A 19519-nucleotide genomic window follows, 5' to 3' on the forward strand; every position below is an offset into this window, starting at 1 on the left:
CTTGTTTTGAACTTCTGGTACCCCCAGGTGCTGCCAATCAGGTGCCTGATTCTGCAACCAGTGGCCATCCCATATCTCCACAGTCTGGGTCCAAACTCTCTCCTCCAAGATGACAATGCTCGTCCCCACAGAGCGGGGTTTATCAGAGACCACCTCCAGAATGTGGGAGTGGAGAGGATGGATGGCCTGCCAGCAGTCCTGACCTCAACCCCATTGAACACTTGTGGGATCAGCTTGGGCGTGCTGTTTGTGCCAGAGTGACCAACACAACCACGTTGGCTGACTTGCAACAAATGCTGGTTGAAGAATGGGATGCCATCCCACAGCAGTGTGAGACCAGGCTGGTGACCAGCATGAGGAGGAGGTGCCAGGATGTTTTGGCTGTGTATGGTTCTTCCACACGCTACTGAGGCTCCTGTTTGTTAAATGAATAAATTGTTAAATTGCCAATATGTCTTGTTTCTTCAAAATTCAATCAGCCAATCCACCAAACACCAAACGAGTCAATTGCAGAATAAGCTGTTTGGCATTGGCAGCGAAGATTTGGCAAATTTTTCATAGGCGCAACCTACTCAGCGCTGCTGCTCATCCTACAAATGCATGTTCCTTACAAATGGGGCACCATTTGTAAGGGAACTAAACAGGCTTTCCAACGGTATAAGATTCATTGCCAAAAAGCATTGTTACCACAGAGGAATAATCTGCCAAACACAAATTTCCTTACTTTTTGTTTTAAGTTTATCTATCTATCTATCTATCTATCTATCTATCTATCTATCTATCTATCTATTTATCTATCTATCTATCTATCTATCTATGTCTGTCTCAAAGCAAAGGCCATACTCTGAGCTAATTTTAAAATTGTTACATTTTCAAAATGACACAAGTAGTAAAATAACTTAAACTAATGATGCAATGTTTTGGTCAGTGATGGCTGTTGTGATTTAACAGTCCAGCAGGCATCATGAAACAAAAAATAAAAAGGCACTATACCAGATTCTGTATTTCTCTAAAGGTGACTGTGCCCAGAAATCATTACATTTTGGCACGTTTGTTTAGTGTTATAAGACATGGGCAGAGTCTTGGAAACCATTTGTCCAGGAGTTAGTGAAGTAAGATTGTGGAGATCCTGCATGTCCATGTCCCTGCCCTCCTCAACCCTCTCTCTATCATCATACAATCCCCATATCAGTCCTCTTGTTCATTTTCAGTGCTGGTTTGTTTTCCTGGAGCAGAATGGTAAAAGCTATTTCAGTTGTTTGTTTGTTTTTATTTTGAGAAAAGATCCATTATTTTAACGAAAACCTTACTTGACATCTCATGTTAGTCCTGCCACATAATGATCCCACTTTCTATTTATGGAAATAATCTCCGTCACAATAATGACCCCTGGTGTGGAGAAGCGCCATTACAGTCCAGCTCACATATGTATAACTTTACATCAGCGCCTCATGCTCATATAGGCCCTGTGTGTATGCATGCACGTTTTTTTTGAGTGCATACAACCGAAATCACCACTTCACGTGCACTTATTGGAAGTTATTACATTATTGGTGATGTCATGTTTGACTGCAAATAAGGGGCGTGGTTATTTTAGACAAGCAGTAGGCTACATTTGCTCATATTTGTAGTATATTTGCCCTCCCCTTTTGGCAGTCACATGGTCGGTTTCTGCTCTCCCGTGACACTTTTGAACAAATAATAGGAGAACGAGGCGTGCCATTGCTGCTGTGTTGTTATTGGGCAGCACATCTTTCACAGCATCAACTCTCGGGACAGCTCAGTTCTGCCTGTCCGGCCTGCAGCGGTTACATTTGACCGTCCACTGCGCATCTGACCCGGTAGGCTACATCTTCCACCAGAAACAACCCGCTGAGACAAGCAGAGAGAGAGAGAGAAACAGACTCAGTGGGCCACAAAAGAAGCAGGAAGTGTGTGAAACTGTCTCCGGAAGGTTCAACGAGGTAAGTTTGACTGTCCTCAGTATTTCAGGGGATAACTTACGAAACCGCACAAGGGTGCGTCTGGCCGATAGTATTCTGGATGTTGCTGTTTGAATGACACGCTGCAGGAACACTTTATGGCCACTTCCACTTCCTGGCCAAGAGCCTCAAAACGTAAACAAACATTTACCCAAGATGCACCTGCAAATGTGGCGTATTATTTAGCATTTGTTTACCCGTTTTGCCCCCGAAAAGACGTAAAGTTGTAATGCCGCATTTGCTCCACCCTCATATGCTACGTAAGTAGAATATGTGACGGAAACGGTGATTTATTTTGGTAACTGACTTGTTTCTGAAGTAGGGTCCGTGGACCCTGACAGGGCCTTTCTGAATAGGTCTAGGCGGTCTGCATAAACATTAGAGGTATCAGCTCAGTGCGTCACCAACAGCATCCTGCAGATCATGACCGTGAGGCTAAATGTCACTTCCAGCATCAACGACAATAAAGGATCTAACTAAGTATTGATATGCAGTTCCTGTTTACACAGTTGGCAAGTCATCTTCCCCATGATGGGGTTCTAATCAGATGTATTACTCAAAACTTGTATGTTGTGCAACTGGAATACAAACTGCTAATCCACTAACGTTAGGTGTTTAAAAAAGATGTTTGGTCAGCCAGTGTTGGATACAAATGCCTATAGCTCCCTGGAAACATTATTCTGTCAAATTGGGCTGCACCAGTAATTATTTACAAGATTGATTATTCTTTGAATTAATCATCATTTAATTTATTGAGCTTTTAAAATGCTTGTCCGACCAACAGTCTAAAACTCGAACATGTTCAGTTAACTATCAGATAAGACGAATAAAAGCAGCAAATTCTCACATCTGAGCAGCTGGAACCAGTCTGGGGCATTTTTGTATGAAAAATGATACTTATGATTAGTTGATTATCAAAATAGATGCTGATTAATTTTCTGTCTAACCACTAACTGATTAACGGACTAATATTTTCAGCTCTACTGTCAAAATAATATGAAAATCCTATGTAGAAAAGAATCAGTAACTGGGTGTAATCCCTGTAATAATTAGAAGATTATGTCCCTTCTATCCTAATTTCAGGTTTCCCATCATGTGATACGTGTAGCAGAGTTAATAACTCACAGAGAGGAGTATATCGTAAAGGAAACTCTGGTAACCGCTTTAGTGATTTAATCGCTTCCTTGAGAAAGTTGAACGCTTGCATCTGAGAAAAAGAAAACAACCAAGGTCACCTGCACAGAGGGGCTTGCCTGGGCTGCTCAGCTGACATGTCTGCTTTTCGGTTTGATGTAAAAACAGACAAGCAGCTGCGACTCAGCTGACTGCAAATACCAACCTGGGGTGTGAGAAACAGCTTTTATTAATAAGAGCGAGTTGCAAACTTTAATCGCAGGCTCTCTTTGGTGGCATTTCCGTACTTGATTTTTGCTGTATTGTGTAGTAAACGGATGTAAATAAGGCAAGTGACTGACTGTGACTGTGGATAAAGTAACAGAACAAGTACTGCATTGTAGTATCTCGGGACCATGTGGCACCTGAGTGCTGACAGACTTGTTTGACTTCATTTGCATACGTGCGTTGAGTACCTGAATCTAAAGGTTTGTCAAAATCCCAATGTATTCTCAGCTGCTCAAAAGCCTCACACATTTTTTAAAGTAAACTATTTGTTTATGTGATGCTGGAAGCATTCACGAGGTGGAGCATGACATTTTCTACTGTGGGCACATGATGATCTTCATTGATTGGAAGTGCCTGAAAGGGTAAAAACATCAGTGTGTGTTGTTACACACAAACACAAACTATATACATTATGAGATAACAATCACATGATATTCCGCGTGACTAATAAATGGTCTCACTTTGTCCCAACAAGAACAAGAACAAGAACATACATAGGACACAAAAACTTAAATAAAAGTAGACTGTGTGCAGGGCATGTCACATCCTTTACCTTAGGCTTTTTTCACAACATATCTGGGGGGAAAAGGAGAACTCTTTGATTGTGGGAGATAAAATAAGAGCTGTATTTGCCTGTGCGGCTTAATGATGACAAAGCTGACAGACCTAAAGTGACTGTGACCGTTATCTCCAAATCCAACCCTTTTCCTCTCCACTAAGCATACCGACTGCTATATAACCAGGCAATTAACATTGTTTTACAGAGTAGTGGCTAACACACATGTTAGAAGTTTTGCCTTACAGCAGTAGATTCAATTCTGTAGTCATATTTTTTTCTTGTTCATTTTTTTTTTCACAGGGTCAGCAGACTGATTCCAGGCACTTCTCACCAACCATGTCAAACGAACGCACCCCTTTGATCCCCTCAGGGGTATGTTGTCTGCCTGTGTGCGGCACGGAGTCGTCCGCCACCCCTGAATCCGCCTCCGAGACACCAAGTAAAGACTCTCGAAAACTAAACACTTTTTTCGGGGTGATGGTGCCGACCATCCTCTCCATGTTCAGCATCGTGCTGTTCCTGAGAACCGGTGAGTGATGCTTTGTGTAAGGAGATTGGGAAAACGAAAAGCTGTATTTGGTTGTAGACAGTGGATGATTGGATGAATCGCTTACATTATAACTGAGTCATTGTGCTGTACAGTAGTGACTAACACTGATCTGATTCCTCTTGCAGGGTTTGTGGTTGGTCACGCGGGGCTGTTACAGGGTCTATTAATGGTGATTGTAGCCTACACCATTATATCTCTTACAATACTATCCATCTGTGCCATTTCCACCAACGGTGCTATACAAGGTGGTGGAGCCTACTGTATCCTTAGAGACCGAACCATGGTTTTTCTTGAGTTGTTGAGCGTTTCTTAATCTTGCCTATAGTTTCGCTCATTTCAGTTGAAACATCAACCTTAACAAAATGTGACCAGACATGATAAGTCGGTCTCTAGGCCCAGAGTTTGGAGGAAGCATTGGTTTGATGTTCTTCCTGGCCAAAGTATTTGCATGTGGAGAGTATGTACTTGGTCTTGTGGAGGCGATACTTGACGTGTTCGGTTCGGATGCTGGTAAGATTTTGATAATGTTCAGTTTTTAGCTAACTAATCTACCTCACCTACTTCCGTACACATCCCACTTTAATTCTTGAGCATTCTCAGTTTTCTGCCTGTTTTCGTGTTCTAGAGTCATCTGTTTCCGAGGGGCTGCGGGTGCTTCCTCAGGGTTACTGGTGCACAGTGCTGTACTCCTCAGTAGTCCTTCTGCTGTGTCTGCTTGTGTGTCTGGTGGGCGCTCACATCTACTCCCGCACCGCCTTCGTCATCCTGCTGGTGGTCACCGTATCCTTGCTGTCCATCTTCATCAGTTCTGTGGCAGTCAAACCTCGTGATTTTGTCATCACCCACAAGGGACCTGACAACCAAACTTTCCACTACAACGCCAGCTACACCGGCTTCAGCGCGACCACTCTGAGGAACAACCTGGGCTGTGAGTGTTGGTGTTAGTGAGGATATGAAAGTGCATTCACAAGCAAAGCTACAAGGCACTTCTAAATTTAGGGGCATCTATTAAAGGTGTCACTGTTGTTCCTTATTTTTCTCATTGCAGCTGGTTACTCTTTGGACTACAGCACCAACTCTGTCATGTCTTTTGCCACCGTGTTTGCCGTCATGTTCACCAGCTGCACTGGGATTATGGCCGGAGCGAACATGTCAGGTTAAAGCTTGTTGTCTTACATGTATAATCACTGGAGTAGTTTTCCATCATGCTATTGCTACTTTTACCTATGTCGTTATGCAGAATAATGTCAAACAAGAGATGTATTACAATTGAGTAAATCTGCATTGTACACACAGACATGCACAACCTGATGTTTGTTCTCACTATGCATGTCTCTGAAGGGGACCTGAAGACTCCGAGTGTTTCCATCCCTAAAGGCACCATCATAGCCGTCTTTTACACTTTTACAGTCTACGTCCTCCTCTTCATCTTGGTCAGCGCCACATGTGACAGGTCTGAGATGGTTCATGGCAGTGTTGTCTGAAACATAAAGAGAGATCAACAATCAAATTAGTAGTTATTTGTTTCTTTTCTTTTTCTTTTTTTTTTAGAAACCTGTTGATTCAGGATTATGGGTTCCTCCAGAAAATAAACATCTGGTCGCCGTTCGTCACCATCGGGATATTCTGCGCTGCTCTGTCAGCTGCAATGTGTGCTATGATTGGAGCGTCCCGTATCCTCCACGCTCTTGCTCTGGATCACCTCTTTGGTAAGGCTTGAGGTTTTTTTGCTCATCATATCGGTGTCTTCTTCAGTCGTGTTTTTTTTAAGAGGCTTTGGTTCTCCCTCACAGGTTTGCCATTAGCTCCAGCTGCCATCACATCAAATTCGGGGAATCCGTGGGTGGCAGTGCTGTACACCTGGGGTCTGGCACAGGTGAGTAGAGCTTCTGCAGTGTGCAGTCACATATTTTCAGATTTACAACTGGTTTCCTGAGCTGCAATTTGTGGTGTGTTTGTGTTTCAGTGTGTAGTGTTTGCAGGCCAGCTTAATGCCGTAGCAAGTTTGGTGACTGTTTTTTACTTGCTTGCCTACGCTGCGGTTGACCTGGCCTGTTTGGCTCTAGAGTGGGCGTCGGCACCAAATTTCAGGTAATAAAAGATCAATCACTGTTAAAAGAAAAATAAGAAATCAGTAGGCATTGCAAATCATATTTTTCAACAGCCAGTAATTGAATCCTTCAGTGAGGTCAAAACATCTACTATTTAGGAAATATATTACAATTTAAATACTTTTTAGGCTTTCATTCTGAAATCTAAAATTGCTCAGTGAAAAAAGAGAAGCTAATATTTAAGGTAGTAAAGGCTCACAAAAGTGAGATTTGAAAGGCAGAGATTTTAGCACTAGTCCTCAACATTATATAGATTAACAACCCAATCAGCCTCACTTTATTACCATCATATATTTTATGGGACAGTAAAAGTAATATTTATTGCCTTTCTCTGCCTTGGTTTTTCATGTGTCCGGTGGCCTTAGTTCTTTGTCTCTGTGTGTTTAACAGACCGACCTTCCAGCTCTTCTCCTGGCACACCTGCCTGCTGGGCATCCTGAGCTGTTTAGTGATGATGTTCGTCATTAACCCTGTGTACTCCTCAGGCAGCATCGTCCTCCTGTTACTGCTGCTGCTTTTCCTCCATTACAGATCGCCCACCAGCAGCTGGGGCTACATCAGCCAGGCTCTCATTTTCCATCAGGTATCTGGACTCATGCAGAGACACACTTAAACAGTGTGTGCGGTTCAGTATGTTAACAGTGCTGTCTTCCTTTTGGTTTAGGTGCGCAAGTATCTGTTGATGCTGGATGTGAGGAAAGACCATGTGAAGTTCTGGAGGCCGCAGATGTTGTTAATGGTGGCCAACCCTCGCGCCTCCTGTCAGCTCATCCTGTTCATCAACCAGCTGAAGAAGGGAGGACTGTATGTGTTGGGCCACGTGCAGCTGGGAGATCTGGGTAATTCTCTGTGGATGGTCTGTGATGGCCATCTGCAGCCAACAGTATGCAATTATTCTTATCTTTGAATCAGTGTAGCCAAGTCCAACTCACCTTTTGGCCTTTTCATGTGTCTGGAAACCTTTCACTGATGTATTCAACATGATATCATGTGATTTTTTTTTTTTTTTTTTTTTTTTTTTTTTTATCATTCATTATGAGATCTCATGAGCAGGATGAGCACGAAATATTAAAGTAGTTTGCATATCACTGACGTTGTGTCACAGATCTGATTGGATCACCTGAAGTCCACAGGCACCATCACGGAAGACTACCTCGTGGGCTTTCACTTTCCATCTGCTGCTTCTCTTGCATTATTAATAAGATAATAAGTTACCTTTGTATCATTGTTGCATTAGACCCATAGAGTTTCAAAACCAGCCATCCTTTAAATTCAGCCAAATGTCTATCTCTTTGTTTATTTTGCTAAATATGCACAGACCTTTTCAACCGTGAGATTTTATTGTGTAATGCACCCCAAGAATTAAGAAAGAAAGGTGCGAACATATTCTTTCAATCATTCACTTACTCCCAGTTTGCCTTTCTGCCCCCTGGTGACCATTAGGATACATTGCAACTTCTATTCAATACAAGTGCAGTGTTGGAAAGTAACTAAGTACATTTAAGTACTGCAGTTCAAATTGTAATGCTTTTACTTCACTTGAATATTTCCATTTATGCTACATTATACTCTATTAAATTTCAGTGGGGAAATATTGTACTTTTACTTTACTACATTTGTTTGACAGCTGTAGTTAGTACTTCAGTTTTAGATTAAACTGTACCTTTTTGACTTGGGGTCCTCTTACAAAGAGGTCAACTTAACTTATAAGAGTAATCAACCAATGGAACCACGGGACTAACTGTATTTAAAGTCCAGCTAAACCAGTAAAATGCTATTATGCATTGACGCATCACTATTAACCATCTAATATGTGATAAATAATAATATATTAGGTCCAGGGGTCATTTTACTGTCGAACAAGTACTTTTGCTTTTACATTCAGCTGATTAAACCTATGTACTTTTACATAAGTGGGATTTCAAATGCAGGACTCTTACCTGTAACAGAGAATTTTTACATTGTGGTATTTTTACTTAAGTAAAGGGCCTGAGTACTTCTTCTACCACTGTTCTGCAATTTTGATGAAATGTATTCAGTAGTATTGCATCTATGAAATAAAGCAATGTTTTGTGTTACCGTTTTTGTATTCATCAAATCATCAAATCAAAAATTATTTGAGCCTTTCCTGTGTTTTAGACTCCCTGCCATCAGACCCGGTCCAGCAGCAGTACAACTTCTGGTTGAGCCTAGTTGATAAACTCGGGGTGAAGGCCTTTGTAGACCTGACGCTGTCTCTCTCTGTCAGACAGGGAACACAGCATCTGCTGCGCATCACAGGCCTAGGTAAGCTCTGATTTCTCTTATCCCTGCCATGATCACATTCAGAACACATTATGATGTTGCTTTATCCACACTTCTGTTTCCCTTTACAAGGTGGCATGAAGCCCAACACATTGATTTTGGGTTTCTATGACAGCTGTACTCCTGAGGACTTCTTCCTACAAGATTCCGTGTTCTGTGACTCTTCAATTGGTCGGGGGAGTGAGGGCGAATATAATTTTGGGGTTGATTTGCCTTCATTACAGGCCCATTTTCCCCCAGTCCGACATGTGGAGAGCCCACGCTGGCTATCGCCAGAGGAGTACGTAGGGATAATTTCTGACGCCATTAAAATGAACAAGAACGTGTGCCTCGCCCGCTATTTCTTCCAGTTAGAGGGAGAGGGTAAAGATAGCAAGGTGGACGGGTCAGAACGGACAATAGATGTGTGGCCTCTTAACCTGCTCCAGCCAGGCAGCCGTGATTATGAGGATGTGTGCAGCCTCTTCCTGCTGCAGATGGCCTGCGTGCTCAACATGTCCAGCAAATGGCGCCATGCAAGAATGAGAATCTTCCTGAATGTGGAGACTGAGTCTAACGACCAGGGCTGGGTGGTTAACGAAGAGACGTTCCGAGAGTTGCTGAGGAAGCTGAGGATCAGGGCGTCAATAAAGATCGTTCCTTGGGACTCTGTGGTGCAGCACCACGTTCAGCCAGATGGGGAGCTCCCTGCAGAGTCAACACAAGCTCTGTCTGAGGACTTCCTGTCCGCGGTGAACAGTATGTTGATGGAGCACAGCTCGCAAGCCACTGTTCGCTTCCTGTATTTACCTCGACCTACTGGTCACCGCAGCCAGTCACAGCAGTACTTGGCTCAGGTGGAAGCAGTGACCAATAGTTTGGGGCCAACGCTTCTGATTCACGGTGTCACCTCAGTCACATACACTGATCTGTGAGCATGTGCAGTCATGGGTTTTGTTCATTAATATTAAAGTTGCAGCAAAGTCTTATCTGTGTAAGTATAAACTCTTGTTACATGTAAAATGAACACATAATGTAAAGAAAAGTGGATGCTAAGGTACAGTATGTCGTAGCAGTTACGTTCACCTAATGCAGCTTTAGTTGTTGTTTTACTAAAGCTTACAAAAGGACCACAGTCGAGTGCATTTTCAGAATTGGTCCCTTGAGGTTTTTGCATTCAAATAGGATATTTCCTATTTACATATACTTGAACTGGCTTGGTGATTGAGCCAAGAAATGGGGGAATACTAACTTTTGTGGCCGTGATTTCTGTCGACATAACCTCCTATTTGCATTAGCTTTAGGCCTGTCTTTTCACATGAGAAAGAAATTAGAAATTTGTCAAAGACTTCTCAAAACAAAAACACATTTTGTTTGGAGCAATACGGGTTGTCTCAGACATTGAATATAAAATGTCTATATATAATTTCAGGGATGAAATTATGAATTTGTTTTGCCATAACAATTGACCACAGTAAAAACTTATTTTCCTGGTTCAGTTTCTTAATAGTATTGTGTTAATACATAACAACTTCTGTATTTTTGTTGCTTGTTTTTACTACATTCTCACATTTCTGCTGGTTGCTGGACCAAGTCATCCAAATACTTTTTTCTTTCTGAGCAGATTTTTGATTCCCATGCTTTTCTGCAACATGCTTTGTTGCTATTGTGCTAACCTGAAAAAATATATTGCGATTTTGTTTTCAAAATAACACCAAAATGTGTTAGTGATGGTCACTTTAATCCAGTCTCAGTCAGGACCAGGAACAGCAATGATTCAGACCAAGGCCAGGTTGACACCAAAGTAAGTTGTCACATTTTTACACAGCAATTCATTTACCCTATTTACAAAATACAGAATAAAAGAAAGTTAGAATAAAGTTACTGCATTCTTCTCACGTTTTATACTGTGCAACACTCACCAAAACATAAATAGGAAATTGATGAAAAGTTGCACAACCTTTTGGCATGTTATATTTTGAGTTGTGGTTCTCGGTCAGTGAGAAAGCCTGAAAGGGCTGACTCTTGTATACTAATAGTTGTTACTTGTACATATTGTCATATGTTTAAATATATGCCAAATGTACTGTGTATCTGTATCTTTGTAACTGTAATAATGAAAGATCTTAACAAAAAAACGTATTTAAAAGATTTCTTAAATGCAAAGCAATACAGATTGTGTCTGTATATCTGTGAAGTGCAATAGTATAAATATTAATAGAAACTCTGTTATGCTACCCTGCAGATTCGCTCCATAGATAAAATCTAAATGTCATGCAATAATTGAGAATAAATAAATGTACAATATATCATGATTACATATATAGTGTATAGTGTAGCTCATTCATAGTAACCTCAATACACACATTTGAGGTATCTGAGAAGTGGACCTACAGTGAAGATAATCTATTATAAAGCCCATATTCATGTGTAAAGTAAACATTCATGCCAGTAAGAACTTCAGCATGCAGATGCAGGCAATACTACTCTTCCTTTTCTCCAAGCTTCTCCTTTTCCTTGCACACTCTTATATAATATTTGCTGTCTTCTGCGACATTTCGTAGCTTTCTTATGAGGAATGGTGACATACGAAACCAGTCCGGCAGGAGTATTGCAAGAGCCATGCCCTGTAAGATGATAGGAAAGAGAAGATGAGACATTAAGATATCATAGCAGCTGACAGTTTGTAAGTGATCACAGTCTCTCATCTCTCTGACCTGGAGTGCGTGAGACAGACAGCCGCTGGTGTAGCTGGAGTGACCCACAGTGTTCAAGGCCTCACTCGCGAACCTGGAAGCACTCTTCGCAAAGCGGTTGACATTCACGTTTTTCGTCATGTTGGTGGACACCATGAAGGGGGCCACACACTGGGGGGAGAAAATGACTGGTTGGACTAGTTAAACTTCCCTTTATATCATACATATATTGCTGACTTTTAAAAGTGATTTTCAGTTTTAGCACTGAGACTGACAAACACTGAGTCCAGTGCAGATATATCTAAAGTAGGGTGTGTTTGATGCAACCATGCAGTAAATTAAAAAAGAGGAACATATAAAGGAAAAGGAAGTGATTTCCTCTGTGTAGGATCAATAAAGTTTATCTTATCTTATAACCTGAGTCAATGAGAGCAGCAGAACAAACTGCTCTAATTCATTATTGACTGCATACACACAGAAACTTCAAATGTACAGTCACTTTCTTTGACAGCCAAATTTAAGGAGAACATCATTCTTTTGTTTTCTGTGTGTGTTATTCAGATGGAATGGTACCTGGTCAAAAACAGGCTTTCAGGATCTCAAACATCTTTCTGAGAGGATTACCAAACACAAAGTGCCCCCTCCCTAATTGTTTCCAATAATTTTCAATCAAGTGTCATTGTTTCCCAATTCTAGTTGAGTTGAGTGCATTATTATCTACTCATTCCTTTATGACCGACATTTATTTCTAGAGAAATCTTTTGACAAGTTGTTTTGTTTTGGTAACAGGTTGAAATCATATGTTGGTTCACTTTGTAAGATGATGATTTTTGTATATGATTAAATTTCCTCCAGCTTGCGTACACGTAACATATACTTTACCTGAACAATTATTCCCTTTGACTTGTACTCAGCATGCAGACACTGAGAGAAATATGTTACAAAAATCTGAAAGAAAGAAGAAAGTCAAAGTCACAAAACAAAGTGCCATGTAATTGTGTGCTAATCAGTGAATGTGTAATGGTGTGATCTGATGAGGGTGTGTTTGAATGAATATGTGCACATAAATAACAGATCTGAGGAAGTACCTTCGTGGCGGAATAAAGAGACAACAAAGGCTGTGGACGGACGCCGGCTTCAGAGGAGATATTGATGATCAGCCCTGTCCCTCTGGGAAGGAGATGGAAGCCAAACATTCATTGGAGATGTTCCAATAACATTATTTGGTTACACTTGAAGTTTTCTACATAAGAGTGACATGACACTGTCATGAACGTGTCATAAAACATTATAAACAAGTCATAAAAATGTATGACATTATTCTTTTTTAGTAAGTGTCATTCGGTTTAGTCATGACAAGTTAGGGTTAGGGTTAGGGTTAGGGTTCATGTGTCATGACAGTGTCACGTGAGTGTCATGTGTTCATGACAGTGTCATGTCGCTCTTATGTAGAAAACTTCAAGTATAGTGTTACTCATTATTTTCTTCCTGAAACAAATTCTGATACCTACCTGTACCAACTTGCGTATCGGCCGATACTAAGTACAGATCCGATACCAGTGTTAATATATGTACATATACAACAAATACAGAGAATGAATGCCAGATAACTTTCTTTTATTATCTAGATTTAGAGTCTGTCATGACTGAAAAAGAACATAGATGAACTTCTTTAAACAACCCAGTCTCACTTCAGTTCGTGATGGCATTACGAAATTAAATCTATTAGAACGTGATACCATTACGTAATTGTGAAGATTTACGTGTTGGGGTCACGTTTTTTATGCTAATGTATTTCAATGAGAAGCATCCTTTCTGCAACTCGGCTGCAGCAGAGAAGCTGGATACAGCTTTGATATTATTGGTATTTTTAGCCCAGTAATCGCTGTTTTAATCAACATTTATTCACCAGATCTTATCACGGTTTATATGTATTTCTTTTAATGTTATTATTTCGGTCTATTTCGGACAGGGAAGCTGGATTGCTTTGTTGTTTATTGATATTTTTAAAACTATAACGCTACATCTTTCAACATGTATTTAGCTGTTATCATGGTATGCATTTCTTTATTTTAATAATATTATTTCGGTCTTATTACCGGTGAAATATTACAGTAAATAAGTCAGAACAGTAAGCTACTATATGAGCCGAGCTGGGCACATTCAAAGCCGATGTCCCACGATGCAATGCGGGCATTCATTCTCAGATAATCAGACGGCGATCAGCTGGTCTATAACGCCAGTATCGCTTCAATGTACGTAAGGGATAATATAGAGCGTTGTTATAGCGAATACAACAACGACGGGGTGATTAGGACCCCGACGCCAATCTTCTTCTAGCGGATTTATTGATAGCTCTCCTCCGGAGGGAACAGAACTGCGTCCATGGCAACGCTCTGCTATGCATGGCAACGGTGTGTTATACTTAGCAACGGTCCATTATCAAGAAAATAACAGACCGCATTCTACATTAGAATATAAGCAAGCCATGTAATAAATATATATAATCAGTAGTTTTGTCACCAGCAACAAAACGTTGCTCAGTTTTGTTCCAGTAAGTTATGCATCGTAATAACGTTTAAAAGAAATCAGCTGAAGACTCCGGAAGTGACGTCGTAATTACCCCTCGGCGGATAGAAAAGATACAAATACATAATATTCGTAATATTTTTTTTTCTAACGTTGTATTTGAGGAGTTAAACAATAAAGATAGCATCAATAATAAAATACAGTTTCATGTATTTGTCTCATGTATTGTGTGCCGAGCACACAATACAAAAATCAATATTACGAATATTATGTATTTTTATCTTTTCTATCCGCCGAGCGGTAATTACGACGTCACTTCCGGAGTCTTCAGCTGATTTCTTTTGAACGTTATTACGATGCATAACTTACTGGAACAAAACTGAGCAACGTTTTGTTCCTGGTGACAAAACTACTGATTATATATATTTATTACATGGCTTGCTTATATTCTAATGTAGAATGCGGTCTGTTATTTTCTTGATAACAGACCGTTGCTAAGTATAACACACCGTTGCCATGCATAGCAGAGCGTTGCCATGGACGCAGTTCTGTTCCCTCCGGAGGAGAGCTATTAATAAATCCGCTAGAAGAAGATTGGCGTCGGGGTCCTAATCACCCCGTCGTTGTTGTATTCGCTATAACAACGCTTTACATTATCCCTTACGTACATTGAAGCGATACTGGCGTTATAGACCCGCTGATCGCCGTCTTATTCTGTGAATGAATGCCCGCATTGCATCGTGGGACATCGGCTTTGAATGCACCCAGCTCGGCTCATAACGTAGCTTACTGTTCTGTCTTATTTACTGTAATATTTCACCGGTAATAAGACCAAAATAATATTATCAAAATAAAGAAATGCATACCATGATAATAGCTAAATACATGTTGAAAGCGTTATAGTTTTAAAAATATCAATAAACAACAAAGCAATCCAGCTTCGCTGGCCAAAATAGACCGAAATAATAACATTAAAAGAAATACATATAATCCGTGATAAGATCTGGTGAATAAATGTTGATTAAAACAGCGGTTATTGGGCTAAAAATACCAATAATATCAAAGCTGTATCCAGCTTCTCTGCTGCAGCCGAGTTGCAGAAAGGATGCTTCTCATTGAAATACATTAGCATAAAAAACGTGACCCCAACACGTACATTTTCACAATTACGTAATGGTATCACGTTCTAATAGATTTAATTTCGTAATGCCATCACGAACTGACGTGAGACTGGGTTGTCTTTAAAATACATCTTTTATGTGGTATCGGATCGGTTCATAGACTCGCACACTCGCCAATACTGATACCAGCATTTTAGGCAGTATCTGAGACATTTCTGATACCGGTATTGGTGTTGGAACAACTAAAATTAATCTTACAGTCTTATTACTCATTATATCAACCGTTAACTTCTGGATGTTTGTGACAATACCTTTCAACCATGCCTGGAAGAACCAGTCTGGTCATCTAAGTGAAGGAAATATAAAATCATGAACAAATATAGCCATGAACAAAAACCCAAACTGTTTTTAGATACAGTGGAAAAGGTGACTTCATAAACACACAGCCAGTAAATCCTCACATAGATATCTTACCTGAGGGACTGACAGCATGTTACAGTTGACAACCTGAGTGATTTTCTGGTCAGAATAAACACACAAGAGAAACTATGAGTTATACATTAGAGACAAGCATGACCTTTGACAGCCTGAGTCAGTCAAAATGAATTACCTATTGTATTGTCTTCAGAAAACGATGCAAAAGTTACCTGTTCAACATCTGGTATTTCCAGGAAATAGGCAAAATGATCAGAATAGGCCATTCCTACATTGTTAACTGTGTGGATTACAAAGACACAAACAACCTTTGTTAATAAGCATTTGTCAATCTTTAACTGATCTATTCCTTTTCCCTTCAACTATTTGGCCTGTTGAATTAGCCTTTTACAGGTAAGAAAACATATTTTCATATTTAAAATCTGGAGCTGCAGGTGACTCAGCCTCTAAAGGAATTGTTCAACACACAAGAAATAGATTAAATACACTTATTTGCTTTCTTGAGGAGAGTTAACTAGATGAGAAGATTGATACCACTCTCATGTCAGTATGATAAATATGAAGCTACAGCCAGGGGACAGTTAGCTTAGCTTAGCACAAAGACTGAAAACGGGGGAAAGCCAGCCTGGCAAAAATCTACCCACCAGCTCCTCTAAAGCTCATGGGCGGTTATGTCTTGTACTAGCTGTTTTATCTGTCAATTTTTTCTAGAAAAATTGCTTCCAATATTTTTCAATTTATAAACATCTGAATACTACAGTCTTCTGTAATTGGTTGACCTGTTACCCAGAATCCCAATCTCCAGTCCCTGTAGTTCTTCAGCTATAGCAGGGTAGATACTTTGACCATCTGTGAAGTCCACTTGGATGGTACGAGTCTTTCGTCCATATTGATCTTCTGAAGGGGACAAGGAATATTTAGGATTATTTCTGCTCTTGAGTTGCACATGGAAAAACAAATGTGTTTACTGCAACTGGAAAACAGCAGGAGAACAACAGTATTATTTTAACGTCACTCACCTATCTCTTTGGCAATCATTTGAAGCTTATCATCAGATCTGCTTACCAAAACAACATCCAGGCCTCTTCGTGCCAGCTAGAAGGAGACATGCAGGACAAGCACGTTTGGTAGCTTTGCACTGTTGAGATCTTAAATAGCTTAACAAATATCAACCAACTATCCCCATCTCCTAACTTCAAATTTGGACCCCCAAAATGGAGAGAAACTGTTGTAGAATGAAGTTGGAGACTCACCTCACTGGCATAAGCTTTACCAATGCCAGATGTGGCACCAGTAACCACTGCACAACAGACAAAACACAGACATGTTAGAGGAATTCATTTTGCATTGAATTATTAATGTCCATTTGTTTCACACGGTTATCGGTTATATAACATGGTTATTAAGTCATGACAGAAGTTTACAAGATTTGACTACCAATACAATATGATCCACTTCACCCTGATGTCATGTTTTTATGTAAAAGTGAATGTTGAAAATTGAATATTACACCTAAGTAGCTACTTTTCTTTCTTGTAGTGAGTATATTGTTTTTATCTGGTGTTAAAACATTATCTCTAAAACATTTGTCACAGTAACCACAATCAAGTTAGCTCATTTACCAGACTCAACCAGTTCTGCCAAAATACAGTAACATTTTTCAGATTTGCCAAACTAACTGTTGCACATAATTCTGCATTTCAACCAGTCTGCAGGGCTAAAATACAGTTTGCCACATTGAGCCTCAGATAAAAATGTTAGTTATTAAATTGTCCAAGTATAAAGCAGAGGCCAATGAGCTCTAAGTGCTAAGACTTCAGACAGAGGCACAGGGGAGAGGACAAGTTAGAGGAAGAGGAGGAAAATGTCCTGAAACCCCCCTGTTGCTTAGCCAGAGAAAACATTCCCTGCTACTCTATGTGGATAAGATCCTGGTTTCACAGAAACCCAAGACAAAAGGCCCAGTTTCTTTTCGCCGTCTTCTGTACATACTGTTTGGACCATTAAATAGTTTATTCATCAGAAAGTGTCATAAATAAATGAAAACTTCATCAATTTAACAAAAGAATATGGGAAATTGACTTGAAGTTGATATGTGTCTGCAGAGGGTTGAAATGTTCGCAGGCAACAAAACGGAAATGTCCCATCAAGTAAGAATGTGAACAGCTTATCAAGTCCCTTATCAAACTGACTTCACAGAAAGGGAGCCTGCATGGCAATATTTTGGATTGCAAGAAAATCCAAATATTGCCATGCAGATCTCATCTATTTGCACCCTGTTGTTCACTAATTTACAGTCTTTAATAAGTTCTACATCGTCCACCAGTTTCAGAAATGAACAAATTTAGTCACTGAAAGCTGCATTAGCTATAATTTCACAATAGTAAACTGTGAATCAGTGATATCGGTGAGATTCCTGCGCAGAGCCCAAAGGACACTAAAAGATAGCCATACTACTTCTACTTCCTCAGCCTGTGAGACTTCTTTTTTTTTAAATGTTTTTTATTAGTGCAATATTACAGTACAAGAAGACACAGGACAATTGGACAGTGATAAAACATACAGACATTAGGACAATAAGACAATGTGAGGTTTGTTTGTAAGGAGGATGGCTACCGAGGAATAACAAAGAAAAGAGGGAGAGAGACAAACATCAACATCAAATAAATATTCATGTTCTTACACTGCACTGTAACTTTTATTATTGTATTTTATAACTTTCTTAGTCTAGTTGAGCTTGTTTTTATTGTTTTTATATCTCTTTGAACAGTTTTTCATTGCTCTTTAATGTTTTATGTAATAATTTAAAATACTGTGTGTATACGTGTGCGTATGTAAACACATCTGACAGCCAACATTTTGTTTAGCTACAAAAGCAACTTGTAATAGAACATAAAGACATACATACACACTTTTTCTTTCTTTGCCATTACCTGCCCATTGTCCATATGTTCTCAAATCAACATGCCAAAGCTCCGACAAAACAAATTGTCTGAATCCACACCAACATTTCCAGGCCAGATTCAGCAGGTGGAAAACAACAGTAAATCCTCCAAAGATGGCCAGCACTTCAGTGGATGACATTTTGCAGCAGAGCTTTGACTGAACAGGATTCTCTTGATGGACAAATGTTTAAAAGGTGGTTAATCCTAATTTTATATTAGAGGAAATGAGAACTTTCTCTTATGTACTGCACTCCTCCCACACTGCTCCACCCCTCAGTGTGTGCTGCTGTCAGACACTGGGAGCTTGTCAGACAACAATATGTATGGAAGTGTAGAGTTTTTAAAATGTTAAAACAATGCTGATCTTTGATGTCAATTTACTTTTATGTTTTAATGTAATTACAATATACGCTGCAGCTGGGTTAGGCAGAAGAATTGTGTCAATACTGTTAGACCCAATCAATATCCTTCTCTAACATACTGATTCCTAAGCTTCTCAAGACAATTAAATCATGTCCGTCTGCTCTCTTAAACTCAGGGGGTGGTTAATTAATTAATTAAATCATGTCTGATTGTTCTCCTAAGGTTTAGAGGGGGTGGCCCTTCTTTTGTCACACGGCAGGAAGAAACCTTTTTTACCGTTTATCTGTCTTGGAGCTGACCCCTGTTGGGGTGCCGACTAGATTAGACCAAAGAATGTTTATTCTGGTAGTTTAAGCGGAATTTACATCCTCATGATAGAGCCTTCATCTTTGGCCCTGAGGGGCCTCAAACACACAAGGATTAAGAAGTACGCCTTCCTCATCTGGGCGATGAAGACCAACGGAAAATGGCCCTAATAAGCCACATGGGGAAAAGGAACCGCCCACATCTCCAGGAGAATATAGTGAGCAGGGGAGAGAAGGAA

General features: G+C 40.0%; 2 protein-coding genes across 2 annotated transcripts; one reads left to right on the plus strand and one right to left on the minus strand.

Annotated features, from left to right (window-relative positions):
* Window positions 1-1615: 1615 nt before the first annotated feature.
* On the plus strand, window positions 1616-11206 carry slc12a9 (solute carrier family 12 member 9). Its single transcript, XM_028596398.1, has 14 exons — window positions 1616-1964; window positions 4243-4471; window positions 4618-4752; window positions 4865-5002; window positions 5118-5420; window positions 5541-5648; window positions 5834-5945; window positions 6044-6201; window positions 6286-6368; window positions 6459-6583; window positions 6994-7186; window positions 7268-7442; window positions 8743-8889; window positions 8980-11206. The coding sequence occupies exons 2-14, from the start codon at window positions 4279-4281 to the stop codon at window positions 9819-9821; spliced, it is 2712 nt and encodes a 903-aa protein (XP_028452199.1). The 5' UTR covers window positions 1616-1964; window positions 4243-4278; the 3' UTR covers window positions 9822-11206.
* A 163-nt stretch (window positions 11207-11369) lies between these two features.
* Window positions 11370-18751, minus strand: hsd20b2 (hydroxysteroid (20-beta) dehydrogenase 2). Its single transcript, XM_028595909.1, has 11 exons — window positions 18601-18751; window positions 16921-16967; window positions 16687-16762; window positions 16454-16564; window positions 15880-15947; window positions 15707-15751; window positions 15544-15578; window positions 12671-12752; window positions 12465-12530; window positions 11604-11753; window positions 11370-11513 (listed from the first exon to the last, which is right to left on the minus strand). The coding sequence occupies exons 1-11, from the start codon at window positions 18749-18751 to the stop codon at window positions 11370-11372; spliced, it is 975 nt and encodes a 324-aa protein (XP_028451710.1).
* Window positions 18752-19519: the final 768 nt, after the last annotated feature.

Source organism: Perca flavescens, chromosome 13, assembly GCF_004354835.1.
Source record: "Perca flavescens isolate YP-PL-M2 chromosome 13, PFLA_1.0, whole genome shotgun sequence".
In the NCBI taxonomy this organism is placed as follows: Eukaryota; Metazoa; Chordata; class Actinopteri; order Perciformes; family Percidae; genus Perca; species Perca flavescens.

Coding starts and splice junctions, on each gene's coding strand:
- slc12a9 (XM_028596398.1), top strand. CDS start 4,279: ATGTCAAACGAACGCACCCCTTTGATCCCCTCAGGGGTATGTTGTCTG. Junction 4,753..4,864: donor ACAAGGTGGTGGAGCCTACT/GTATCCTTAGAG, acceptor AAATGTGACCAG/ACATGATAAGTCGGTCTCTA. Junction 6,584..6,993: donor GCGTCGGCACCAAATTTCAG/GTAATAAAAGAT, acceptor TGTGTTTAACAG/ACCGACCTTCCAGCTCTTCT.
- hsd20b2 (XM_028595909.1), bottom strand. CDS start 18,751: ATGTCATCCACTGAAGTGCTGGCCATCTTTGGAGGATTTACTGTTGTT. Junction 16,968..18,600: donor AACATATGGACAATGGGCAG/GTAATGGCAAAG, acceptor TCTGTTGTGCAG/TGGTTACTGGTGCCACATCT. Junction 15,948..16,453: donor ACTGGAGATTGGGATTCTGG/GTAACAGGTCAA, acceptor TAATCCACACAG/TTAACAATGTAGGAATGGCC.